The sequence below is a fragment of the Nothobranchius furzeri genome, chromosome 11 (genome assembly GCF_043380555.1).
Source record: "Nothobranchius furzeri strain GRZ-AD chromosome 11, NfurGRZ-RIMD1, whole genome shotgun sequence".
Lineage (NCBI taxonomy): Eukaryota > Metazoa > Chordata > Actinopteri > Cyprinodontiformes > Nothobranchiidae > Nothobranchius > Nothobranchius furzeri.
Window position 1 is genome coordinate 68,318,023 of NC_091751.1, and position 22,172 is coordinate 68,340,194.

Sequence of the window (22,172 nt, forward strand, 5' to 3'; positions counted from 1 at the left end):
AGTATATTTACTGCATATTACAGTAAAATATTCTGTATGTGACCATGTATCATGGTGATCCTTGGGTCGTGATGATGGGGCCCTTTAACATTGTTGCCCAGGGTACAACAAAGTGTTAATCTGGCCCTGGTGACACGGTCAAAATGGCGGTGGTGGCCACCTCCCATTTTAGCACAAAAACTTATTATTGGAGTCTGTGGAAACCCATTGACCAATATTTATATGTCGATGGTTCCTGCTCAGGTCCATCCATTGGATTACGTCATTTCACGTAATAAACTCCTCCCATCCCCCCAAGACTATTTCTCTCACGTTATCGCTTCAACAGAGTGTTTTATTGTGTAATCCATTAGGATAAATGGGGACAAAATAAAATAACTAATAAATCCTCCACGGAAAAGGGTTCCTGTGCCTTTAAGAAATCTCCCGCGCTTGTCCATGAAAGCGCATGGGCAGTTCGCGCCAAATTGAAACGCCTCAGCTCAGACCCCACGCGAGTTGCTCCCTCCAGCTGCTTTTCTTCTCACATCCAGTCTGTGCTCTTCTCTGGCTCTGCGGTGTTGAAGGAGGTTCGGTAAATCGGGACTTTCATTCTTCTGTTTAGTCACGCGAGCATGGAGGAGGCCAACAAACTCATCGGTAACGGGAAGAAGTACCTGGTGTTGGGGAAGGCGGTGGAGGCGGTGAGCGTCCTGCAGGAGGCCTGCGGCTTGCTGTGAGTAGCTCTGGGCCGGTTCGAGCGTGGGAGAAACCCCGCTGGTGGTCTGGGAACTGTTTATAGATGCTGCGTTCACACCACCCGTTAGCTGACGGCAACAACCGTCTAATTCCAGAGCTAAGACGTTTGGAGACACAGCAGATGAGTGCGGAGAGGCCTTCTTCTGGTGTGGGAAAGCCCTGCTGGACCTGGCGCGGTAGGTTTTCACGTTTTAAGTCTGAAAATGGCGAGTGGGCAGAACTAACGCTCGCAGCCTTGATAGGGTGGAGAACTCCGTCCTGGGTAATGCTCTGGAAGGTGTCCCAGAGGAGGACGAGGACGAAGACAAACCCAAGGACTCCAACGTGGAGAGCACGGAGGATGTTGACGGTGAGGCTGTGGACGGATTTCCTGCTTAACTAAAAGTTGTCTGTTGGTGGAGTCTCGCTCAAATATCTGTGTTCCGGATTCAGAGAAGACCAGAGATGAGCTGAGAGTTCAGGTGTACGACGCCATGGCGGAGAAGAACGAAGACGCAGAGAAGCAGAGTGAAGAGAGCAAGGCAGAAGGCTCTGAGGCTGCTGAGCAGCAGAACACGGAACAGGCAGCTGAGGATGAAGATGGTGAGAAACCACCTGAAGCTGTGGAGAAGGAAGACAAGACCGAGGAGGAAGAAGAAACACCTGCTCAGGAGTCAGCAGCTGTAGAGGACAACAAGACCGAGGAGGAGGAGGAGTCTGCAGACAAAGCAGAGGGTGATGTCATTTCTATACCTTTAAACGTTAACCAGGAAGAGGGCTACTGAACCGTTTGACCTATAAGTGTCTTCTGTAGATGAAGAGGACGGTGATGCAGAAATGGAGGAAGCAGAGGAACAGACTGAGGCTGCTGCTGAGAAGGTTCTCACCTGTTCAGCTTGAACATGTGACCAGACCAGTCTGGTTTAACCTGATTCACGTGTTTGATCTTGCAGGAGAGTGACGACGAGGAGGAGGTGGGGAACCTGCAGCTGGCCTGGGAGATGCTGGAGCTCGCCAAAGTGATCTACAAAAGGTAACTGACCCGAGACTCGCGTGAGATCTGATCGTGAACGTGTCCTCAACGTTTCTTCGTCTTTGACCACCAGGAAGGACTCCAAGGAGGACAAGCTGATGGCGGCTCAGACCCACCTGAAACTCGGTGAAGTTTCTGCAGAATCAGGTACGCGGATCCGTGTTCGCACCGGCGGCGTCTAGCTTCAGCTCGGTGCGCTGCTTATGGGGACTCTCTGGTTGACTGGTGGCTCCTCCTCGCAGGTAACTACTCGCAGGCGCTCGATGATTTCCAGGAGTGTCTGAAGCTGCAGCTGGAGCACCTGGAGCCGGACAGCCGCCTGCTGGCTGAGACCCACTACCAGCTGGGTGTGACCTACAGCTTGAACCTGCAGTACAGTGAGGCCATAGAGGCTCTGAACAGCTCCGTCTCCGTCATCAGGAGCAGGCTGGGTTCGTGTTCCCCACCCCTTCAGGTTCCCGCTGGTCTCGTGGACACCCTCGGAAGCCAAGTTGACGTTTCTGCTTCTCTGCCTTCCAGAGAAACTGCAGCGGCTGCTGGACAAAGCCGAAGGTCCAGGGTCTCTCCCTGAGGAGGAGAAGGAGCTGGAGGAGCTGAAGGCCCTTCTGCCTGAGATTCAGGAGAAGGTGGAAGATGCCAATGAAGGCCTGAAGACCACCAGCAGTGCTGCTGAGGCTGTGAAGAAGGTTCTGGTGAGTTGCTTTATGACACAAGAGCTTGCCATACATGTGAATGAGAGTGCGTGCCGACACCAGACTGGTTTTAGAGGCGTGATGAGGGTAACGGGTCATGACTCGGGAGTTTATCTACCAGAACCAGACATGTTTGGGCCAAACTCTGGTTTTAGACTTCCATTATTTCTCAGGCTGCAGATTTCCTTCTCTCCTAGGATGGAGACTCCTCCGCCTTTCCCAGTTCTTCAGTAAACAACCACTCTTCCGTCTCAACAGTAAGTGAGGGTTCACGTCCTGGGATCATCTAAACAACTGGATGGAGCTTTGGAGTAAATGATGTCATGTTGTGTGGTGAGGAGCTCCAGGCTCCTTCGGCGTCTCGCAGCCTGTCAAACTAAAGGAGATGTGTGCTTCTGTCCCCCCCCCCCCCCTCATCAGGCTAAAGGCTCCACCACCACAGCTCCGGTGTCCAACATCTCCCACCTGGTCAGGAAGAAGGTGAGGAAGACTCGGACAGTTTTAACGAGTTTTACTGAGGATTTAAATAAACTGCTCTCGTTTGTAATTCAGAGGAAACCAGAAGGAAGTCCAGTGAAGGAAGCTGATGTGAAGAGGGTGAAGCTGGGTGACGCTAACGGACACACTAACAAGGAGGTGGCTACATAGGGCGTCCTCACACCTCAACAAACATCTGCAGATCAGTTCTAGCCGGGTTGTTTTATCTAGTGGGAGCAGAACCGTGTAAGCACGTGGTTCTGGTGGAAGATGGGTCTGGGTTACTCGTGTTAGACCGAAGCAGTTTGTCAGATTCTTTATAACACATCTGTTTGTAAATATGGTTTTTTCTATTCCTGGTTGTTTACATGTGACCTAATAAAGTTAAATATGAAACCTTTTCCCTCTGCTGGTTCCTGGTGGCAGCGCTCATTTGATTCACATCATCTAAAGGTTCAGCGAGCTGCTCGCATCCATATAAAGATGGTTACCATGTGGGCCATTCCCATCTGTACCGGGTCGGCTAGTGTAGGTTGTTTACATATCTGGGTGGCCTGGTATTTTTCCGGGCCAACCAAGGCTCATTCTCAGCCCTCTTCTCGAGGGGGTCTGCTTCAGGCCGACCAGGGCCAACACGCCCACTGCTGACAGCAAATTCACACCTTCCATTAGAGCAAGCCTCTGATTGGTGGGTAGAATCAGCCCACATGGGCTTAAGACAAGGATGTGTGGAATCAACCGGGCCAGGCTGGGGCCGACTTGGGCTACCCGACCCGGTACAGATGGGAATGGCCCATTATAAACTTCCTCCAGCTGGAAAAACCCTCAGATCCTCCAGGTGAGAGAATTTGTAGTTCCTCTGAGCACCACTAGAGGGAGCTTAAGGACAACTGTGGCGTTCAGATCCACATCAGGGTACCTCCTGTAAGGCCCCCGTCCTGCACACACCAATCAGGCGTTGGAAATGACCTACCGACACCGGACTAGATCATAACCACGCCTTCTGCTTTAAAGGCCTGATGGGAATAAACCAGCTTGTCTGTACATTCAACAGGATGAGGCCTCGCCTGGTTTGTTTCTGCAGCCGTGATTTCTGACTTCCTGTTTCAATCTTCAGTGTTGAAAGAAAAAAACAAACCTAAAGGGGCGACGGTGGAACAGGAGTTAAGTGCTCGCCTCGAAATCGGAAGGTTGCAGGTTCGAGCCCCGCTCAGTCTGTCGCTGTCGTGTCCTTGGGCAAGACACTTAACCCACCTTGCCTGCTGGTGGTGGTCGGAGGGACCGGTGGTGCCAGTGCTCCGCAGCCTCGCCTCTTGTCAGTGCGCCCCAGGGCAGCTGTGGCTACATCGTAGCTCATCACCACCAGTGTGTGAATGACTGTTGTAAAGCGCCTTGGGGGGTTCCAAATATAAGCTATTTAAAGGAATTTAGTCATTTCCTTAAACTTTGACCCTAAACTCGTTTTTTTCCTCAGAACTATGACGCGTAAACCTAATCGTGCACTAACGAGGTGATTAACCCGCTGGACGACAAACACGACAGTAGCCGGATCCATAGTGAACCATATCAACTCATCAGGAACCAACTTTTATTATCATCATTAATAATGTGTCATCAGCATCATGAGTTAGTCTGTTTAAAGCAGAATCAAGTGTGCATTCATTGCCCTTCTTTTCTTGATGAACACTTCAGTTCCATAAAGCAAGGAAGAAAATAAGAAAAGAGGTGTGGGGAGGGGTCAGAGGTCAAAGACTGCAGCGAAGGAGGAAACGCAGGGAAAACGACGTCTGGCAGAGCAGGAATCTCCCCCTTCACTGGGATATGATTGGTTTTTCCCTTGTGCAAGAATGACGAAACGAACAAAAAAAGATCAAGAAACTCAAAACGGTGCTCTAAAAACGAAGATGAGGGAGGAAGAGGGGGCTGCTTGCTGGGATGTGGTGTTGGCTGTTCTCTGGGTTCTTCTTTTTCCGTAAAGCCATGTTAGGATTTGATGCAGTCCTCGTCGTCTGAAGTCTGGCTGCTGCTACTGGTTTCCGACTCGGAACCCTCCTCCACGCGCGCCTCTGCCACACTCCTCCAGGGGGTGAAGTGGAGGGTCACGCCCCGAGTCCTCGGGAGGAAGCCGTTTCTTTGTACGCCGTTCTTCTTCAGCTGATCAAAAGATCCAGATGTGTGAATGAGGGAGGTTCATCTGAACACCTGGCGTCACATCTGAGGGCTTTGCTCACCTGTTCGGTTTTAGTCTGGAACTCTCTCAGCTCGTCCTCCGTCAGCGGGAGGAAGTTATCGTCATTCTCCGGATATTCCTGCCAGCCCATGGCCTTCAGCAACCTGCAGAAGTACAGCCTCTTCTTAGAGAAAGCCACTTGAGACACATTTACAGACATGGGTCCAATAGTTGGTACCTTCCTTCAGACACACAGAAACCACCGGAACATTTACCGATGAAAACCAGACGTGTTCTAACTGTGGTTCAACAGAAACACCAACTAAGCGTGCAAGTTGCTCGCCTCGTGGCTCCCCGTTACTCAGAGACACTTCTCACCTGCTCTTCTGGTCCACTCAGGAGAAAACCGCTCCAGCTGTGTCAGGTCTGAGGGCTTCCTTCAGGACTCGGGAGTCAGATGTTTCTGATCCCATCTGATATTCTAGCCTTTAGCTCCCTGGAGACGGTTGTCTGTCCTCAACCGTCTGTGGTCCATGTTCAGTGTGGTACACACCCTGATACCAAACAGCACTGTGACTACCGTCCATACTGGAGACAGCTGTGATGCAGATTACTGGACAAATTTGGTTTAACGTGTCTGCTCGATTTACCGGTCGATCTACGCCCCAATCCTCACCTATGGTCATGAGCTTTGGGTAATGACCGAAAGAACGAGATCGCGGATACAAGCGGCCCAAATGAGTTTCCTCCGTAGGGTGGCCGGGCTCAGCCTTAGAGATAGGGTGAGGAGCTCGGACATTCGGGAGGGACTCGGAGTAGAACCGCTGCTCCTCCGGATCGAAAGGAATCAGTTGAGGTGGTTTGGGCATCTGGTCAGGATGCCTCCTGGACGCCTCCCCGGGGAGGTGTTTCGGGCATGTCCTGCCGGCAGGAGGCCCCCGGGTCGACCCAGGACACGTTGGAGAGGTTACATCTCCAATCTGGTCCGGGAACGCCTTGGGGTCCTGCCGGAGGAGCTGGTGGAGAAGGCCGGAGAGAGGACGGTCTGAAGCTCCCTAGTTGGGATACTGCCCCCGCGACCCGGACCCGGATAAGCGGAGGAAGACGACGACGACGTGTCTCTGTGGTCATGTCACTTACAGCCTCTAGGGGTGGCATCAGTTTTATCTGTTTATACGTTTTCTGTTGAAACACGATTTAAATCCAACGTCTGATTTTCATTGGTTGATTCTTGGTAAATATCATTATTGAGAGCTGCCAGTTGTTTCAGTGACTCTTGAGGGCTTTTCTTACTTTAAAGGAACGGTATCACCAGTTTTATCCACGTCTGTCTAGAAAACATACAAGTGGCTGAACCTTACCTGTGCTCTGCCTCTAGTGAGCTGGACAGGTGCTCGGTGTCTGAGTCACTGAGTGAGTAGGACAGACCGTTCTCATGGCAGACTTCTTCGCTGTAGGCTTTGGGCTCTGGGGTGCCGCCTTCACCCTGAGGAAATTCACACCACCGCAACACACAACCAGTCAAGATAAAAATAAATAACATTTCTGTTGGATTCAACTGGACAGACAGAAAATACGAATCTGGGAAATTTAAGGCTAAATAAATAAATAAAAATAAGCGACCACTGGCAGCACAGTGGAGCACAGCTTTATTTAGAGCCTTGCGTTTGTGCGACCAGGCCACGCCCACCTCTCCCGATGTTCCCGGACTGCTGCTCGTCGTCATCTCTCCGGTGCCCTCATCCTTCAGAGCTCTCAGAAACTCGCTCTTCCGATCCGGTCCGCGGCGCATCAGCTTCAGCCTCGACGGAGCGATGTCTATGGGAGGAGTCGTGCTGGAAGGGTGCTGCGGGGAGGAGAGGACGCGAGAGCAAAGTGTGCAGTTAAAGACATTTGTTGTTGTTGGTAAAGTTACCAAAAACAGGGCCAGTTGTACAGTTTCAGGGGACAAAGTGGAAGTTGTTTACAAATCTTTGGGGTGAATTTTGATCCTGGCCCCTGCTCTCACCTCCTTCTGAGTGTTGTGCTGCGGTGCGCTGACTGGGGTGCTGGGCTTGGGTGCAGAAACGGGGCTGGTGAAGACTGAATCCCGGCCTGGCACGTGAAGACCCGGCTTTGTGATCTCTCTTCCTCCAGATTTCCACTGGGTGCTCTGGAAGAGCAGACGTGAGTCTGTTACACATAATCGGACTCCACTACAGCAGCACATTCGGCGTCACGACTCGGCCGTACTTTGGTGGGGGCCACAGCAGGCTTTGGGACCAGGTTCTTGTAGACGCTGGAGCCCGTGATGGGAGCTTTGCTGCCGTTGGTCGGCAAGGCGCCCGCAGTGGCGAATCCTGCCGAGAAGGCCGAACTCGCGTCCTCCTTGGAAATCTTCTTGATGACCAGCATTTTGGACACCATCTGTTTGCCGCTTGGGGGATTTTCTGGAGAACATCAAAGGAGAAACGTTAAGACAACGAGGAGGAGAAGTCATTAGGTAGGAGTTTCTCAGGAACAGGGAACTCTTACCCCACACCCCAGCATGAGGGGCAACTGCTCGCATGGGAGTACCAGGCTTTCCAGTTGTTTCAGGGTTGAGGGAGGGCTGAAAGGTCAAACACACCCAGGTGTAACCCGACGTGAAGCTAAACTCTTCTGATCATCATTCAAACAGGACTTCGTACTCACAAAGTCTTCTTCTACAAACTTTAGCTTGTCATCCTTGCCGTCTTTGCGTTCCTCGTTGGGAAACTTGTCCTGATACGAGGTTCCCTTTCTGGGATGGAAGTTGCCGTTACGCTGCCTGTGCCCCCCCTGCCTGTCCCTGTCGCCTCCCCCCCGTTTGGGGTGGCGTCCCTGGTGGTGGTGGCTGTCCTGGGCACTGCGGGGGGCTCCGTGCCAACTAGGTGTTTCCTTCCAACAGGAGCCCCCTGCAAGGCCGCCGTGCCCCCCTTTGGCCACCCCCGAGTCCACCGAGTCATGCCTCAGTAGCAGTGAGGGCTGCTGCCACCCATCACCTGACAACACAAACAGAATGATTACACGGTAGCAAAACCAAACGGATGCTTTAAATGAGCTCATGAGAAGGAAAACAGCAACAGGTACGTCTCATACGAACACGTGGAACGCACAGCCTCACCGTTACACCTAACGTACACAATTAACTCACAACTCCGTTTAGCTAAAGAGGGCTAACGCTAGTTCACGCCCCTCAGAGTTTAAGGGTGTTTCTCAGTAGCCGTGTTCGAGTTGAGCAGCGCCCGGCCTGGAAACCAGACGAGAGCAGACGGAAGCAGCGGGGGGAGGGGCTGAAAGCCGCCGTTTAAGTCGGACACATTTCTCTACACGTGTAGCTCGCGGGTGACGATGGATGAAGATGTCGCGTTAGCGATCACACTTGTTTAATTATTTATTTTAATTCTGGTGCCTGTTAGCAGCTGAAACACATCCTCGCGTGCTTGTGGATATCATATATTGTATATGGAGACATGAGTGTAATAATAAGTAAAGGTTATCAGCTGTAGCTTCAGTGTGCTCACAGGAAACGTGACAAAAGAACACAAATCACATTTCTCTTTATGGCCTATGTAGTCATCATCATCAACGTAACGTGATTTACAGAATACATGTGACCAACTAACATTTCATGTTCTACCACCGGATGTTTGGATCATGAAATATGAACCAATCAGATCTTAGATCAGGTGAGAGCCAGGCGTTTCCCGTCATGCCCTAGGTTTTGCAGCCGGTGGAGAGCAACTGCAGCGCCTTGCTCCAAAATCTGCGGCCGCCTTGATCTCACGAGGTTATCGTTGCCTACGTAGGCATGACGTCAGAGCAAGTCGGCGTCAAGTCGGACACAAATCTAACCGGCATGCACTGCTCGCCGATCACCGCTGGTCTAATCTGCGCAGAACTGGCTCATCTCGAACACGGCCACTGTCAAGGAACCTTGCCTTGATGTCTTGGCCCCGCCCCGGTTGCCTAGGAGATACGTCATCAGGAGCCACCAAGACGTGTTCCAGTCGGTTCCAGTGTTCATGTTCTACCGAGGCGTGCGTTCTCCGTTTGTTAGCCATTTAGCTAGCTGAGCAAGGACACATGGGAGGTGTCTTGTAGCCTAGCCTTGGTCAAAAATTACCCACAATACACAGCGGTATTTTCAAAAAGACGGCGGATCAGAAGCCGGCAGCTACTTCGGGGACAATTTTCAAGTTTAAAAGTAAGTCAACTAATTTAAAATGTTTTTTTAGACCCAAAGAAGTTTCCTATGGTTGGTTAGTTGCTTAGTAGTTGCAGCTTCGGTGGCTAGCGGGTAGTAACTCACATACATTTAATTTTATAAACATATACACAATTTAAAAAAATTAAAGCTCATTATATATATAATATATATATATATATATATATTATATATAGAAACTAATACGTATACAATATAACGTTATCTCGTGTGTCACGTGACGTTACGAAACCGCCGTGGTCACGTGATGCAAGTCTGTTCCATTTAACCGTTTTCTTTGACCAAGGAAGGACCGCGTCCTCGCAAGCAAGGCGCCTTGACATTGAGAAACACCCCAGGTCTTCTTGTCGGCCGTGATGTTAGAACTTCCTGTTCCGTTGTTCTCCCAGAGGACTAATGCTGCTACTCTGCTGTGTTGGATGTGTAACTGCTGGGCGTTAGCAGCGCACCTCTTCACCTCAGAAATAATTTGTTTCATGGATTCGGTCCTATTTTAGGTCTAGAGTGGCAGTTTGGGACCAAGTCCTCTGCCGGTCCTGGTCCACTGTGGTTTACAAGTCCACAAATACATCTACCAGGACATTTCGGAGATGCTAATGCTTCCTTCTGCCAACCAGCTTTAAGGAGATGCTGGTTTCATTTGTCCAGCAGCACCTAACTGGTGCTGGGTGGTACTGGGCCGGACCCAAACCCAGGCTGAAGGTCTCCACGCCACACTAAAAAGTAAAAGAAATAAAGGCCTGAAACATTTCCCTCTTCCGGTAGTGGAAACACATCTTATGTGTGATAACTCTACATCAGATTCTCTTTCTCAGATGTTGGAGAAATAAACATCAAGTCTGTGGTCGGTTGGCTCTGCAGCTGAACTCAGGCATTAGTTGTGTGTGAGGCTGCTATGGAGTCGCTGTTCTGGTGTGTCGTCACCAACCACGTGTGTTCGCTGGTCAGAGGAAGCCATATTGCTTGTTTCAGTTATTATTGTACAACAGCTTCTGTTTTGAAACTGCCACCAGACAGAGATGGCAGCCCTGAGGTCTGAGCTGTATCTCGTAGGAATGACAGAGCGCTGCTCTCAGTTTTAAGTGAACCAAGTGAGGATTTTAAATGATTCAGATATAACCAGTGGATGGTGAAGCATGTTGTGGTTTTAGTCCCAGTCGTGCATCTGTGTGACTCTTTAGAGCCAGAGCTAAGCCTCCTAACAGCAGACTGACGTTTGGTTGTTGGGTTACCTGTTGGAGCGCGCAGGGAGCCGTTGTTGAAGAAACCATCAGAGGAGTTGTGGCGGCGGCGGCTCACAGCAGGTCTGGCGTCTCTGTGGTGGTGAGGCTCACCTTGCTTGTCAAGGTTGGCAGCAGGGGACTACAGGAGAGCAGGAGCGGGACATCAGTCAACAAGGAAACGTAATGACTGAACAACATTACACACGCCTTTGTTTTAGGATAAACTGAAAGCGTCCAAAGAGAAAAGGCTCGTCGTCACTGCTGCTGTTAATTCTAACAAAATACCAACTCCAATCATCAGTTTTATCTACAAGGACACATAACAGCAGAACGCCTCAAAACACAAGTGCTAAGGCTCTGACCAATCTGAATCACACTAGTCAGCAGCTTGGCTCAAAGGTCAAACTAGATTGTGGTCAACAACAGTGGAAAGTGAATCAAGTAAATTTAGACCAATCATTCCAGATCAACAACGCGAAGGTCACGAGTCAGCGAGACTGTAACCAGCAACAATCTGTGAAACAACTTCCTGTTTCCAGAGTTACAGTGAACGTTTGAGCTGCAGGTAAATCTCAATGCTCTCTGAGCAGCACCGTTCCATCTGCGTCACAACACATGGTTAAAACACGGAGGACAGGTAAACAGTCTGTACATATACATACACACAAACACACACACACATATACATATATACATACATATACATATATATATATATATATATATATATATATACACATATGTATATACACATATGTATATATGTGTGTATATACATATATACACATATGTATATATGTGTATATATGTATATACACATATATACATATGTGTATATACATATATACACATATGTATATATGTATATACATATGTGTATATACATATATATACACATATATATATGTGTGTGTATATATGTGTATGTATATATACAGTGGGGCAAAAAAGTATTTAGTCAGCCACCGATTGTGCAAGTTCTCCCACTTAAAATGAAGACAGAGGTCAGTAATTTTCATCATAGGTACACTTCAACTGTGAGACGGAATGTGAAAAAAAAATCCATGAATTCACATGGCAGGATTTTTAAAGAATTTATTTGTAAATCAGGGTGGAAAATAAGTATTTGGTCTCTTCAAACAAGCAAAATCTCTGGCTCTCACAGACCTGTAACGTCTTCTTTAAGAAGCTTTTCTGTCCTCCACTCGTTACCTGTATTAATGGCACCTGTTTGAACTCATTATCTGTATAAAAGACACCTGTCCACAGCCTCAAACAGTCAGACTCCAAACTCCACTATGGCCAAGACCAAAGAGCTTTCGAAGGACACCAGGAAAAGAATTGTAGACCTGCACCAGACTGGGAAGAGTGAATCTACAATAGGCAAGCAGCTTGGTGTGAAAAAATCAACTGTGGGAGCAATTATCAGAAAATGGAAGACATACAAGACCACTGATAATCTCGCTCGATCTGGGGCTCCACGCAAGATCTCATCCCGTGGGGTGAAAATGATCATGAGAATGGTGAGCAAGAATCCCAGAACCACACGGGGGGACCTGGTGAATGACCTGCAGAGAGCTGGGACCACAGTAACAAAGGTCACCATCAGTAACACACTACAACGGCAGGGAATCAAATCCTGCAGTGCCAGACGTGTTCCGCTGCTGAAGCCAGTGCATGTCCAGGCCCGTCTGAAGTTTGCCAGAGAGCACATGGATGATACAGCAGAGGACTGGGAGAATGTCATGTGGTCAGATGAAACCAAAGTAGAACTTTTTGGTATAAACTCAACTCGTCGTGTTTGGAGGAAGAAGAATACTGAGTTGCATCCCAAAAACACCATACCTACTGTGAAGCATGGGGGTGGGAACATCATGCTTTGGGGCTGTTTTTCTGCTAAGGGGACAGGATGACTGATCCGTGTTAAGGACAGAATGAATGGGGCCATGTATCGTGAGATTCTGAGCCAAAACCTCCTTCCATCAGTGAGAGCTTTGAAGATGAAACGTGGCTGGGTCTTCCAACACGACAATGATCCCAAACACACCGCCCGAGCAACAAAGGAGTGGCTCCGTAAGAAGCATTTGAAAGTCCTGGAGTGGCCTAGCCGGTCTCCAGACCTCAACCCCATAGAAAATCTGTTGAGGGAGTTGAAAGTCCGTGTTGCTCGGCGACAGCCCCAAAACATCACTGCTCTCGAGAAGATCTGCATGGAGGAATGGGCCAAAATACCAGCTACTGTGTGTGCAAACCTGGTAAAGACCTATAGTAATCGTTTGACCTCTGTTATTGCCAACAAAGGTTATGTTACAAAGTATTGAGTTGAATTTTTGTTATTGACCAAATACTTATTTTCCACCCTGATTTACAAATAAATCCTTTAAAAATCCTGCCATGTGAATTCATGGATTTTTTTTCACATTCTGTCTCTCACAGTTGAAGTGTACCTATGATGAAAATTACTGACCTCTGTCATCATTTTAAGTGGGAGAACTTGCACAATCGGTGGCTGACTAAATACTTTTTTGCCCCACTGTACATACAAACATATATATATATATATATATATATATATATATACATACACAGGGCTGTTGCTAGCTATTTTGGTGCCCTAAGCACAAAGGCTTCGTGGTCCCCCCCCCCCCCCCACACACACACACATACAGAAAAAACAACACAATAACACAGTATGTGCAAGCGCTTCGCCTTAAATTCTCTTTAATTCTCTTGTATGCACAAACTGCTTATTATTTTCCAAAAAGTAGGATTGATATTTAGTGTGTGTGTGTGTGTGTGTGGGGGGGGGGATCATTTTGCCTTGGCGCCCAAAATGTCTTGAAACGGCCCTGGGTGTGTGACTGAGTTTTGAAGGTGATCTGAATTGTATCAGATGTATAAATATGACATGTGTGTAACTTGTTGTTTTATACAGGTAGAAACACGTAGTGGAGATAAATCTACCTACATTTTACTTTTCAACACTTTGTTTTGTTTTCTTGTTTTTATTGAACTATTTTCCTGTCCTGTCTGTCTCTCATCTTCCTGCATCTCCTCTAAACTCTCCAGCGTCAGTGAGGTGAAATCACCGCAGCACAGGTGATGAGCTCTGCAGTAGCAGAGCGCCAGGCACAAATAAGACAGAAAATAGATAACATGAGCGGACATGAACGATCGTGGGTTAATTATAGTTTTTTGGTTGCCACTTTGAGAATGGACCGTGCGCTGGAAGCAGCAGCCTGGAGCGCTGCGCAATAACGCAGCGCTGTGTCGCTCTCTGTGCTCTCTGCTCCAAAGAGTCCATAAATGATGTCATATAGGTAGAAAACTTTTTTCCGGCTCCCCTGGATGTGTAGGATATCCAGCTCCCCATAATTCGATCCCTGCTCCTGGATGAAAAGCCGGACATTTTCATCAATACAAGAACCAGTCCGGACGTCCCGGACAGAGAGTGAAAAGTGGACACGGTCCATCTCCTTTCCATTTTGTATTGTTTTCTCTCTGTAAACATGCTGTTAACTTGCTTTGCACATCTTCTAATTGAAATCTGTCTTTATCATATATATTTTATTTTTTCATAAGCTTGCGTTTTGGTGCCCCTCCCCCGGCGTGGTGCCCTACGCGCTGTGCGTGTGCGGAGCGCCGGCGCTGTACAAACATATTAGGGCCTGCACGACTTTATTTTTTTAAAAGTCGACAGTCAAGTAATGAAAGTCGAGTCGACTTCGACTAGTCGTTGATGACGTCGTACGCCGGAAGCGGCGGCGGGGCGGGGGGTGGGGGTGGGGGTGTCGGTCGGTAGGTTCGCTGGAGTTTTTGACAATTAAAATTGCGCCCACATTTGCTAAGTTAAACACATCTCTTTTAACAACGGTAGTTTCTGCTTCAGTCCTCTCCCCCCTCCCCCTGCTTCAGCCCTCTCCCCCCTCCCCCTGCGCAGCAGCCGCAAACTCACTGATGCTCCTGCAGCCTCTCGGAGTTCCTGCTGCTCTAAACATTAAAATAATTATTTCATTTTCTGTTCCTCACTTCTGATTACCTTCAATGGTGTCTGTTTGTTGCAACCACCAGGTACAAAAACTAACTTGTTTTTATTTGACTATTTTTCTGTCCTGTCTGTTTATTATCTTCCTGCATCTCCTCTCAATCCTAAAGAGAAACTGCTACCTGGGTTCATATATATTCACCTCATGAGTTACCTTTGAGCTGCAGTTCTAAAAGATCTACCGACCGCAAACACAGCGGAGTGCCGCTGCTCGCCGGCCGACTACAACTGGACCGTTTTTGCTGCGGAGTTCATGCCGGAGCGGAGCGGAGATAGTGGAATCTTGGGGGTGCGTCACCGGAGGACAGCAGGTGATGCACCTCGCTCCGCAGCAGCGAAATGCATCAGGCACAAATAACAGACAGAAAACATGAAAGGAAATGAGCCGACATGAACGATCGCGTGTTTAATTTGTTTTTGAGGTGGTGACACCTGATTTGGCGGTGCTCAGGATGCAATGTCTGGAGCGCACGTCAACGATCAGAGCTTTGCATGCGCAAACTGGTTAAGATTAGGATGGGGGTGAGGGGAAGGTAAAATTGCAAGAGGGAAAACGCCACAGTTTGGTTAAATGTCCGTTTTACCGCCGGTGTCAGTACCACACAGCGCGTCGCCTCCGCCTCGATCCAGACGCGCAGGGGCTCATCGCCTGCTGTCTTTTCCGAGGACTGCATCTTGTCAGTCATTATCACGTGACAGCGACTAGTCGATGACAGGCATAAAAAGTCACTACAGAGCCGTGAAGTCGACTAGTCGACTAGTTCGTACAACCCCTAAAACATATACATATATACATACATACATACATATATATATATATATACGCTTTGTCCATGTAGGGAAAGCGGGGGGGGGCTGGGGGGGGGGGGGCTGGTGCCTATCTCCAGCGGTCAAAGGGCAATCAGGCAGGGTACACCCTGGACAGAGAGCCAGTCCATCGCAGGGCAACACAGAGACACACAGGACAAACAATCACACACACACACTCACACCTAAGGACAATTTAGACAGACCAATTAACCTAACAGTCATGTTTTTGGACTGTGGGAGGAAGCTGGAGCACCCGGAGAGAACCCACGCATGCACAGGGAGAACATGCTAACTCCATGCAGAAAGATCCCAGGCTGGGAATCGAACCCATGACCTTCTCGCTGCAAGGCAACAGCTGTAACCACTGCGCTGCCATATACATACATATACACACATACTTACATATATACACACACACACACACACACACATAGGATATGCTTTAGATATGAACCATCGACAACAAAATTATTTGAAGATCTGTATCGGCCTTAAAAACACCTATATCAGTCGGCCTCTACACAGAAGATTTTCCTTGATAAAATGTTTTTACTGGAAAGTGCTTATAAGCCAAAAATCTGAGCCATAAATATATACAAGCAATGTGAGTTAAGCTGGTTTCATGTTGTATTGTTGTGGGTCAGAACCACAGTTCTAGGGAGCAAATATGTCTTTGAAGAACACAACTTTCACCTTCTCGGCTAGTCGATGCAGGACGGGGGTGGCAGTAAGTGGAAGTACGACTCGTGACAAACATCTGAACACAACATTGGGTCGCCCAAACAGACGGACCAATGCCAACCAACGGGCGCTGGCGCAGAACTAATTATGTGGATGTAATTTCACAAGTTTTAGATTTCAGCATCAGGCTGTGTGTTACAGAGTTACAGTGTGTTACTTAGCTCATAGCTGAACAACATGTAAACACCGTCTGGGATTAGGGATGATCACTTTATCGACAAGCTCAACAGGAACCAGAACGAAACACGAGATGACCCAAACACGAAGCTAGCGTTAGCCTCCCTTTAGCTGATTCTCAACATGAAAACACATCTGAACTAGGGTTGGGCGATTTATATAATTTTTCCCACCACCCATCATCAGTCCAAAAAAATAAATAAATAGACGATTTATTCGTGCATGTGACGTCATGACGCACGGACTGATTTCAGAACACACAAGAAGCCCAAAACATGGATTTTTTTAGACAAGCGCAGCACATATGTTTGCTGAAAGAAATTTACATTTTTCTTTTGGTTTGATTTTGTATTTGTAGTTTGGTAGAGTGACGCACAAACGACCCGTATTAAACACGGCTTTGTTTCCCTGTGGTGCCCACTGTTGTGGTATTTCATTTAAGCTAAATGTTCGCTGTGAACGAAGGCTACTGGGGTTCTTTCTTTTATAAGTGGGGGGATGGAATGAATCGCTGCTGCGTTTAGACGCACTCTGAGGAGGCAGCTCGCGGCCAGAGGTCACATGATCCATTTATCCCGTCACTTTCATTTTTAAAATAATGAATAATCATTCGTTACATTTCCATTCAATTTAATTAATATTTAGTCCAAACAAGCTGATCAGAATGCCCCAGTAACACGAACAATGCAATTAATCGATTTCACTTAAATTAGGAACATTTCACCTGCTGCGGCTCGAACGCACGTTCCTCCTGCGCCGCGTGAACCTGAACTGGTCACCTGCAGCTTGTGTGTACAGGGTATCTGCAGGTGTAAGGGAGCCTAATTTAAGACTTTTTAAGACCCTTTTTAAGGCCATTTTGACCAAATTTTAGCTATTTTTGAAATTCAATTTAAGCTTCCAGTTATTGCCTGGAACCGGTGCTAACCACGTCGCGAACGTGGGATTAGCCATCCAGTTAAAATTAAACTTGCGCTTCCCCATGGCACAAGCTCCCACTAGCTTAACCAGCTAATGTGCTCATCTAAAAGTAGCCCCCTTTCACAACCAACTGAACGGGTACGGTTCCGCTTACGCCAACATCGTACACAAAAAAATGCTGAACACTCGAAATTCACAAAAATTTTATAGAAATAAAAGAATCTTGTTTATTGGGTCTTTGGTCATTTAAGACCTTTGGAAACTGTATTTAAGGATTATTTGTCATTTTTAAGGATTTTTAAGGCCTTAAATTTGGAAAAGCAAATTTAAGACTTTTAAAGACTTTTTAAGGACCCGCGGACACCCTGGTGTAATCAGATGTCTCTAGAGCGCTTGCTGGAGGTTATGAGCTTCTAGACTTTTGCCTCAGACAGACTCGTGGCTGTTTAAATAATGTTCTGGATGGATCCGTGCTCTGCTGACACACTCGAAGCAGGCGCTGAATAATGACGAGCGCTACTTCAGCCAAAGTTTTAAATCAGGAAACATTTCTCCAAATGAAATAACAGAAGTCTTCCAGACTCTGAAAGATAGAAGGGTGTCCACTTTCCACTCAACGCCGCGCTGTCGTGCACGATGTCGAGTGCGTCGCAGACGCTCTCCAAACCCCTCCTCAGCATCCAGAGGCGGAGGAGGTGAGAAAAGGGTCAGATGCGCTGATGGAGATCTTTTCTTGATCGTTACCTCCGCGACGTTCTCTGTACGTAGCGTGTAAAATATTCGTCAATAACAAACAAATCAACTTATAACAACTGTAACGGCTCAGCCCATCGCCGATGGTCCATTCATTCGTCCCATCGCCCAACCTTAATCTCACTTACAGCAAACCTGATCTGATGTTAACCACCACTTTCCACATCACACAACCCAAACCCTCAAAGATATTTTTTATTTGCTCCAGTTATAAAAACACACCAAGCCGAGTTTCACCAGTTCGAAAATCCAGTTGAGTGACGTAACTGTTCATGTACAAATCTAATTTGCACGGCAACACCACTACTAGGTAACCAAAACTAAATTTTATGATAATACACAAAATAACCCAACACTGAGGCGAGCATCGCTCAGTAGCTGTCTGAGAACGTTCACCACCTGAACTCGAACCGTCAGACAGATGCTAGATACCAAACATCATGACTGTCTGCTGAACCAAAAGCCCCATTCCCACCTGTACCGGGTCGGCCCGGGCCGGGTAGCGTAGGTTGTTTACATATCTGGGTGGCCTGGAATTTTCCCGGGCCAACCAAGGCTCATTCTCGGCCCTCTTCCCGAGGGGTACTGCTTCAGGCCGACCAGGGCCAACACGCCCACTGCTGACAGCAAATTCACACCTTCCATTAGAGCAAGCCTCTGATTGGTGGGTAGAATCAGCCCACATGGGCTTAAGGCAAGGATGTGTGGAATCAACCGGGCCAGGCTGGGGCCGACTGGGGCTACCCGGCCCGGGCCGACCCGGTACAGGTGGGAATGGGGCTAAAGACTGACCGCAACGTCGGTTCCTGAGGGGGATGAGAGGCTAACACACACACACACACACACACACACACACACACACACACACACACACACACACACACACACACACACACACACACACACACACACACACACACACACACACACACACACACACACACACACACACACACACACACACACTAAAAACTACAATCGTTCTATCAGCACAGCAGCATCCCGGTACCTTGGCAGGCTGGGGTGTGGAGAAGTTAAGCCAGGCAGGGACAAAGTCATGCTGCGCCATTTAGGTCCAGTGTTTCCGGTCAGTGGATCGAGGCATCAAACCTCATGGCCAGGATCTGTAATTAAATCCAGATGTTACAGTTTTAACAGGAGTTACAAATATTTCAATTTCACGACGAAACAAGCTCCAGGTGCTGAAGCTGCATAAAGCTTAAAGAGCAATTCACCCCCAAATCAACTTTTTTTTTGCTGATAAACTATATAAACGAGTGTCTAATTGTGCTGTGGACGCGAGCGGTCGATAGTTTGACACTTTAACGCATCTTAGTTCAAATTTAAATATTCTGCATAAAACTGTCGGTGTTGTGCCGTTGTCAGGCACTGCATTTGAATTTGAATCTGCCACCGCTATTGGCTAAGAGGTACCACTATGACGTTAGTTGGTACCATATGATGTCACAATTTTTCTTTGAACATCTTAGGTGTGTTCTTGCTGTGTCGTGTCTCTAATTCCATGCTGTAGTTCTTTTTTAAAACACAGAGCGGTTTTGTTTACAGCAGCCGCAAACGAAACGTAGCGGGAAAACAGGTAAACAAAACCGCCGCAAATGAAACGTAGCGGGAAAACAGGTAAACAAAACCGCCGCTAACGAAACGTAGCAGGAAAACAGGTAAACAAGACCGCTGCAAACGAAACGTAGCGGGAAAACAGGTAAACAAGACCGTCGCTAACGAAACGTAGCGGGAAAACAGGTAAACAAAACCTCCACTAACAAAACGTAGCGGGAAAACAGGTAAACAAAACCGCCGCAAACGAAACGTAGCAGGAAAACAGGTAAACAAAACCGCCGCAAATGAAACGTAGCGGGAAAACAGGTAAACAAAACCGCCGCAAATGAAACGTAGCGGGAAAACAGGTAAACAAAACCGCTGCTAACGAAACGTAGCGGGAAAACAGGTAAACAAGACCGTCGCTAACGAAACGTAGCGGGAAAACAGGTAAACAAAACCGCCACTAACAAAACGTAGCGGGAAAACAGGTAAACAAAACCGCCGCAAACGAAACGTAGCGGGAAAACAGGTAAACAAAACCGCCGCAAACGAAACGTAGCGGGAAAACAGGTAAACAAAACCGCCACTAACGAAACGTAGCGGGAAAACAGGTAAACAAAACCGCCGCAAACGAAACGTAGCGGGAAAACAGGTAAACAAAACCGCCGCAAACGAAACGTAGCGGGAAAACAGGTAAACAAAACCGCCGCAAACGAAACGTAGCGGGAAAACAGGTAAACAAAACTGCTCTGTTTTAAAAAAGAACTACAGCATGGCATGATGTCACAATGCTGTTGTGAGCCTGTGTGTATGTGTATCTGTTAGCGGCTCCGCCCTCTCGGTCTGCCAGGCAACAACGTTTGTTGCATTTTTCAAGCATGCAGTGGGAGGGGAGTAAGACCCTGGTAGGGGGTGACTTGCTCTTTAAGCACAGAATCAAAGGCTTTTACAGAACAGACCTTTTCCAGCATACATGCATTATTTATAGCTCTTTGTGTTGATGGTTTTTAAGTTTTTAAAAGTTGGCCGTTGACCCGGTTCGTTTCAGGACCGCCGGGGTCGAGCCGTGTGGGTGTGAGTTGGTGAAATTACCCAGAGTCTGTGGCTCTGAAGTCCTCTGCCTCCTCGCCCGCTCTGGCTCAGCTCCTCAGGCCCGTTGGCACAGATCACAGGAAGTGTGCACCAACAGATGGGGAGCAGCACACAGAAACCCCCCCACTCCACCTCCACCAGGACAGAGCAGGCCCTCTCTCCAGAGGCGGATGCCTTCGTCCAGGGTGAAACGGTTTACGTCCAAAAAAGTTGTTGGAATGATCTGAATGGTGACCCACAGAACTAAAGAAGACCTTTGATGTAGAAGCACAGAGGTCTACAAGCAGCAGGTTATAATGTCTGACCCCGGATCGCAGCAGCTCTTCGATCTCCGGTCGGGAAAACGTTCTCTGCTGGCAGGTTTATTCCTTCAGGGTTCTGGAAGCATTTGCTTGTACTGTGCACAGGCCCACTTTGACACCAGAACCGGGAAGAGGCAGGTGCTGTCCTGCCACCGTGTGTCAGTACACTTCAGAGCTGCTCTACCTTTCACCGAATCATTTTAACATCTAGCTGAATGCATGCAAAAAAAGAAAAATGAAGTCTTAGACAGTCTGTTACTGGCAGCAGAGGTCACCTAAAACCACAGTTCACCTCATTAAACTGGTGAAGAGACAGTCTGGGTTCAAAAAGAACAACGAGCAAAAAGTTCAAAGTCACATGACAAGGAAGGAAATAAAGCCCGATGTTACATCGCTGTGATTTTCAGTTCAGGTTAGTGAAATGGACACGCTCCTGTCTGGTGCATCATAACCACATTTCTGTCTTTGTAAATTACACGATCACATCTGTAAGATTCCCATTTAATAAATGCCAATTTTGTAACCGGAGCAGAGAGAGAAGTCACCTCAGATTTCATAGACATAAGGGGTCAAAAAGCCCTCAGAAACCTCGTTTAGGATCTGCCACACTCGCCCAAAAACAACAAAACAAACTCTGGTGGCAGTTGGGTTTGGGGTAAAAATTTCAAATCGAAAACCAGCATGCATCCAAAATGAGTAAAATGTCTGTCCTTTAAATAGTTCTTTACGTCTCCACAGGAAGTTTCAGTAAAGGTTTCACTTGTCGTGTTGACTATTCACTGATGTGTGCACGAGAGAAGACTGGATCTGCAAAAAACAAAAACAAACAAAACACGTTTACTTGATATACAAATACTAACTGTGCATTCTAATTAGGGCCCGACCGATATATCGGCCGATATTGGGGTCATCAACAGTATCGGCTATCGGACAAAAAGACGGCCGATATGGCCGATTTTGCGCTACCTATCCAGCAGATGGCGCCAGCTTTATGAACTCATGTTGTGTGGCTCCACTCCTTTGAACTTTGAACACAAATTATTGTTTTGGAACTTTTTAGTTATTTATTCTTATTTATGTTTCTTATGTACAATTATTTCCTGTCCAGGGTGAATAAGTTCACCAAGTTAACTTCCACAGGGTGTTGCTTTGTTACAAAGCACAAGTGTTACGTTTTATTTATTGCTGCATTTTTATTATTTTAATATTCTTATCGGGATCTTCTGTCCCT

General features: G+C 47.6%; 2 protein-coding genes across 3 annotated transcripts; one reads left to right on the forward strand and one right to left on the reverse strand.

Annotated features, from left to right (window-relative positions):
• Positions 1-461: 461 nt before the first annotated feature.
• LOC107384410 (histone-binding protein N1/N2) lies at positions 462-3,320 on the forward strand. Of its 2 annotated transcripts, XM_015957674.2 has the most exons (12): positions 462-715; positions 834-914; positions 981-1,087; positions 1,171-1,452; positions 1,532-1,596; positions 1,671-1,750; positions 1,824-1,897; positions 1,993-2,181; positions 2,270-2,442; positions 2,640-2,699; positions 2,863-2,922; positions 2,995-3,320. In XM_015957674.2, the coding sequence occupies exons 1-12, from the start codon at positions 615-617 to the stop codon at positions 3,088-3,090; spliced, it is 1,368 nt and encodes a 455-aa protein (XP_015813160.1). In that variant the 5' UTR covers positions 462-614; the 3' UTR covers positions 3,091-3,320. The 2 variants fall into 2 exon arrangements, with proteins under 2 accessions (XP_015813160.1, XP_015813161.1); XM_015957675.2 differs by lacking the exon at positions 2,640-2,699.
• A 1,151-nt stretch (positions 3,321-4,471) lies between these two features.
• Positions 4,472-20,868, reverse strand: gpbp1l1 (GC-rich promoter binding protein 1-like 1). Its single transcript, XM_015957678.3, has 11 exons — positions 20,640-20,868; positions 18,997-19,111; positions 10,550-10,679; positions 7,763-8,091; positions 7,604-7,679; positions 7,322-7,518; positions 7,098-7,241; positions 6,780-6,935; positions 6,451-6,575; positions 5,151-5,253; positions 4,472-5,073 (listed from the first exon to the last, which is right to left on the reverse strand). Exons 2-11 carry the CDS (start codon positions 19,054-19,056, stop codon positions 4,903-4,905), a joined length of 1,491 nt encoding a protein of 496 aa, XP_015813164.1. The 5' UTR covers positions 19,057-19,111; positions 20,640-20,868; the 3' UTR covers positions 4,472-4,902.
• Positions 20,869-22,172: the final 1,304 nt, after the last annotated feature.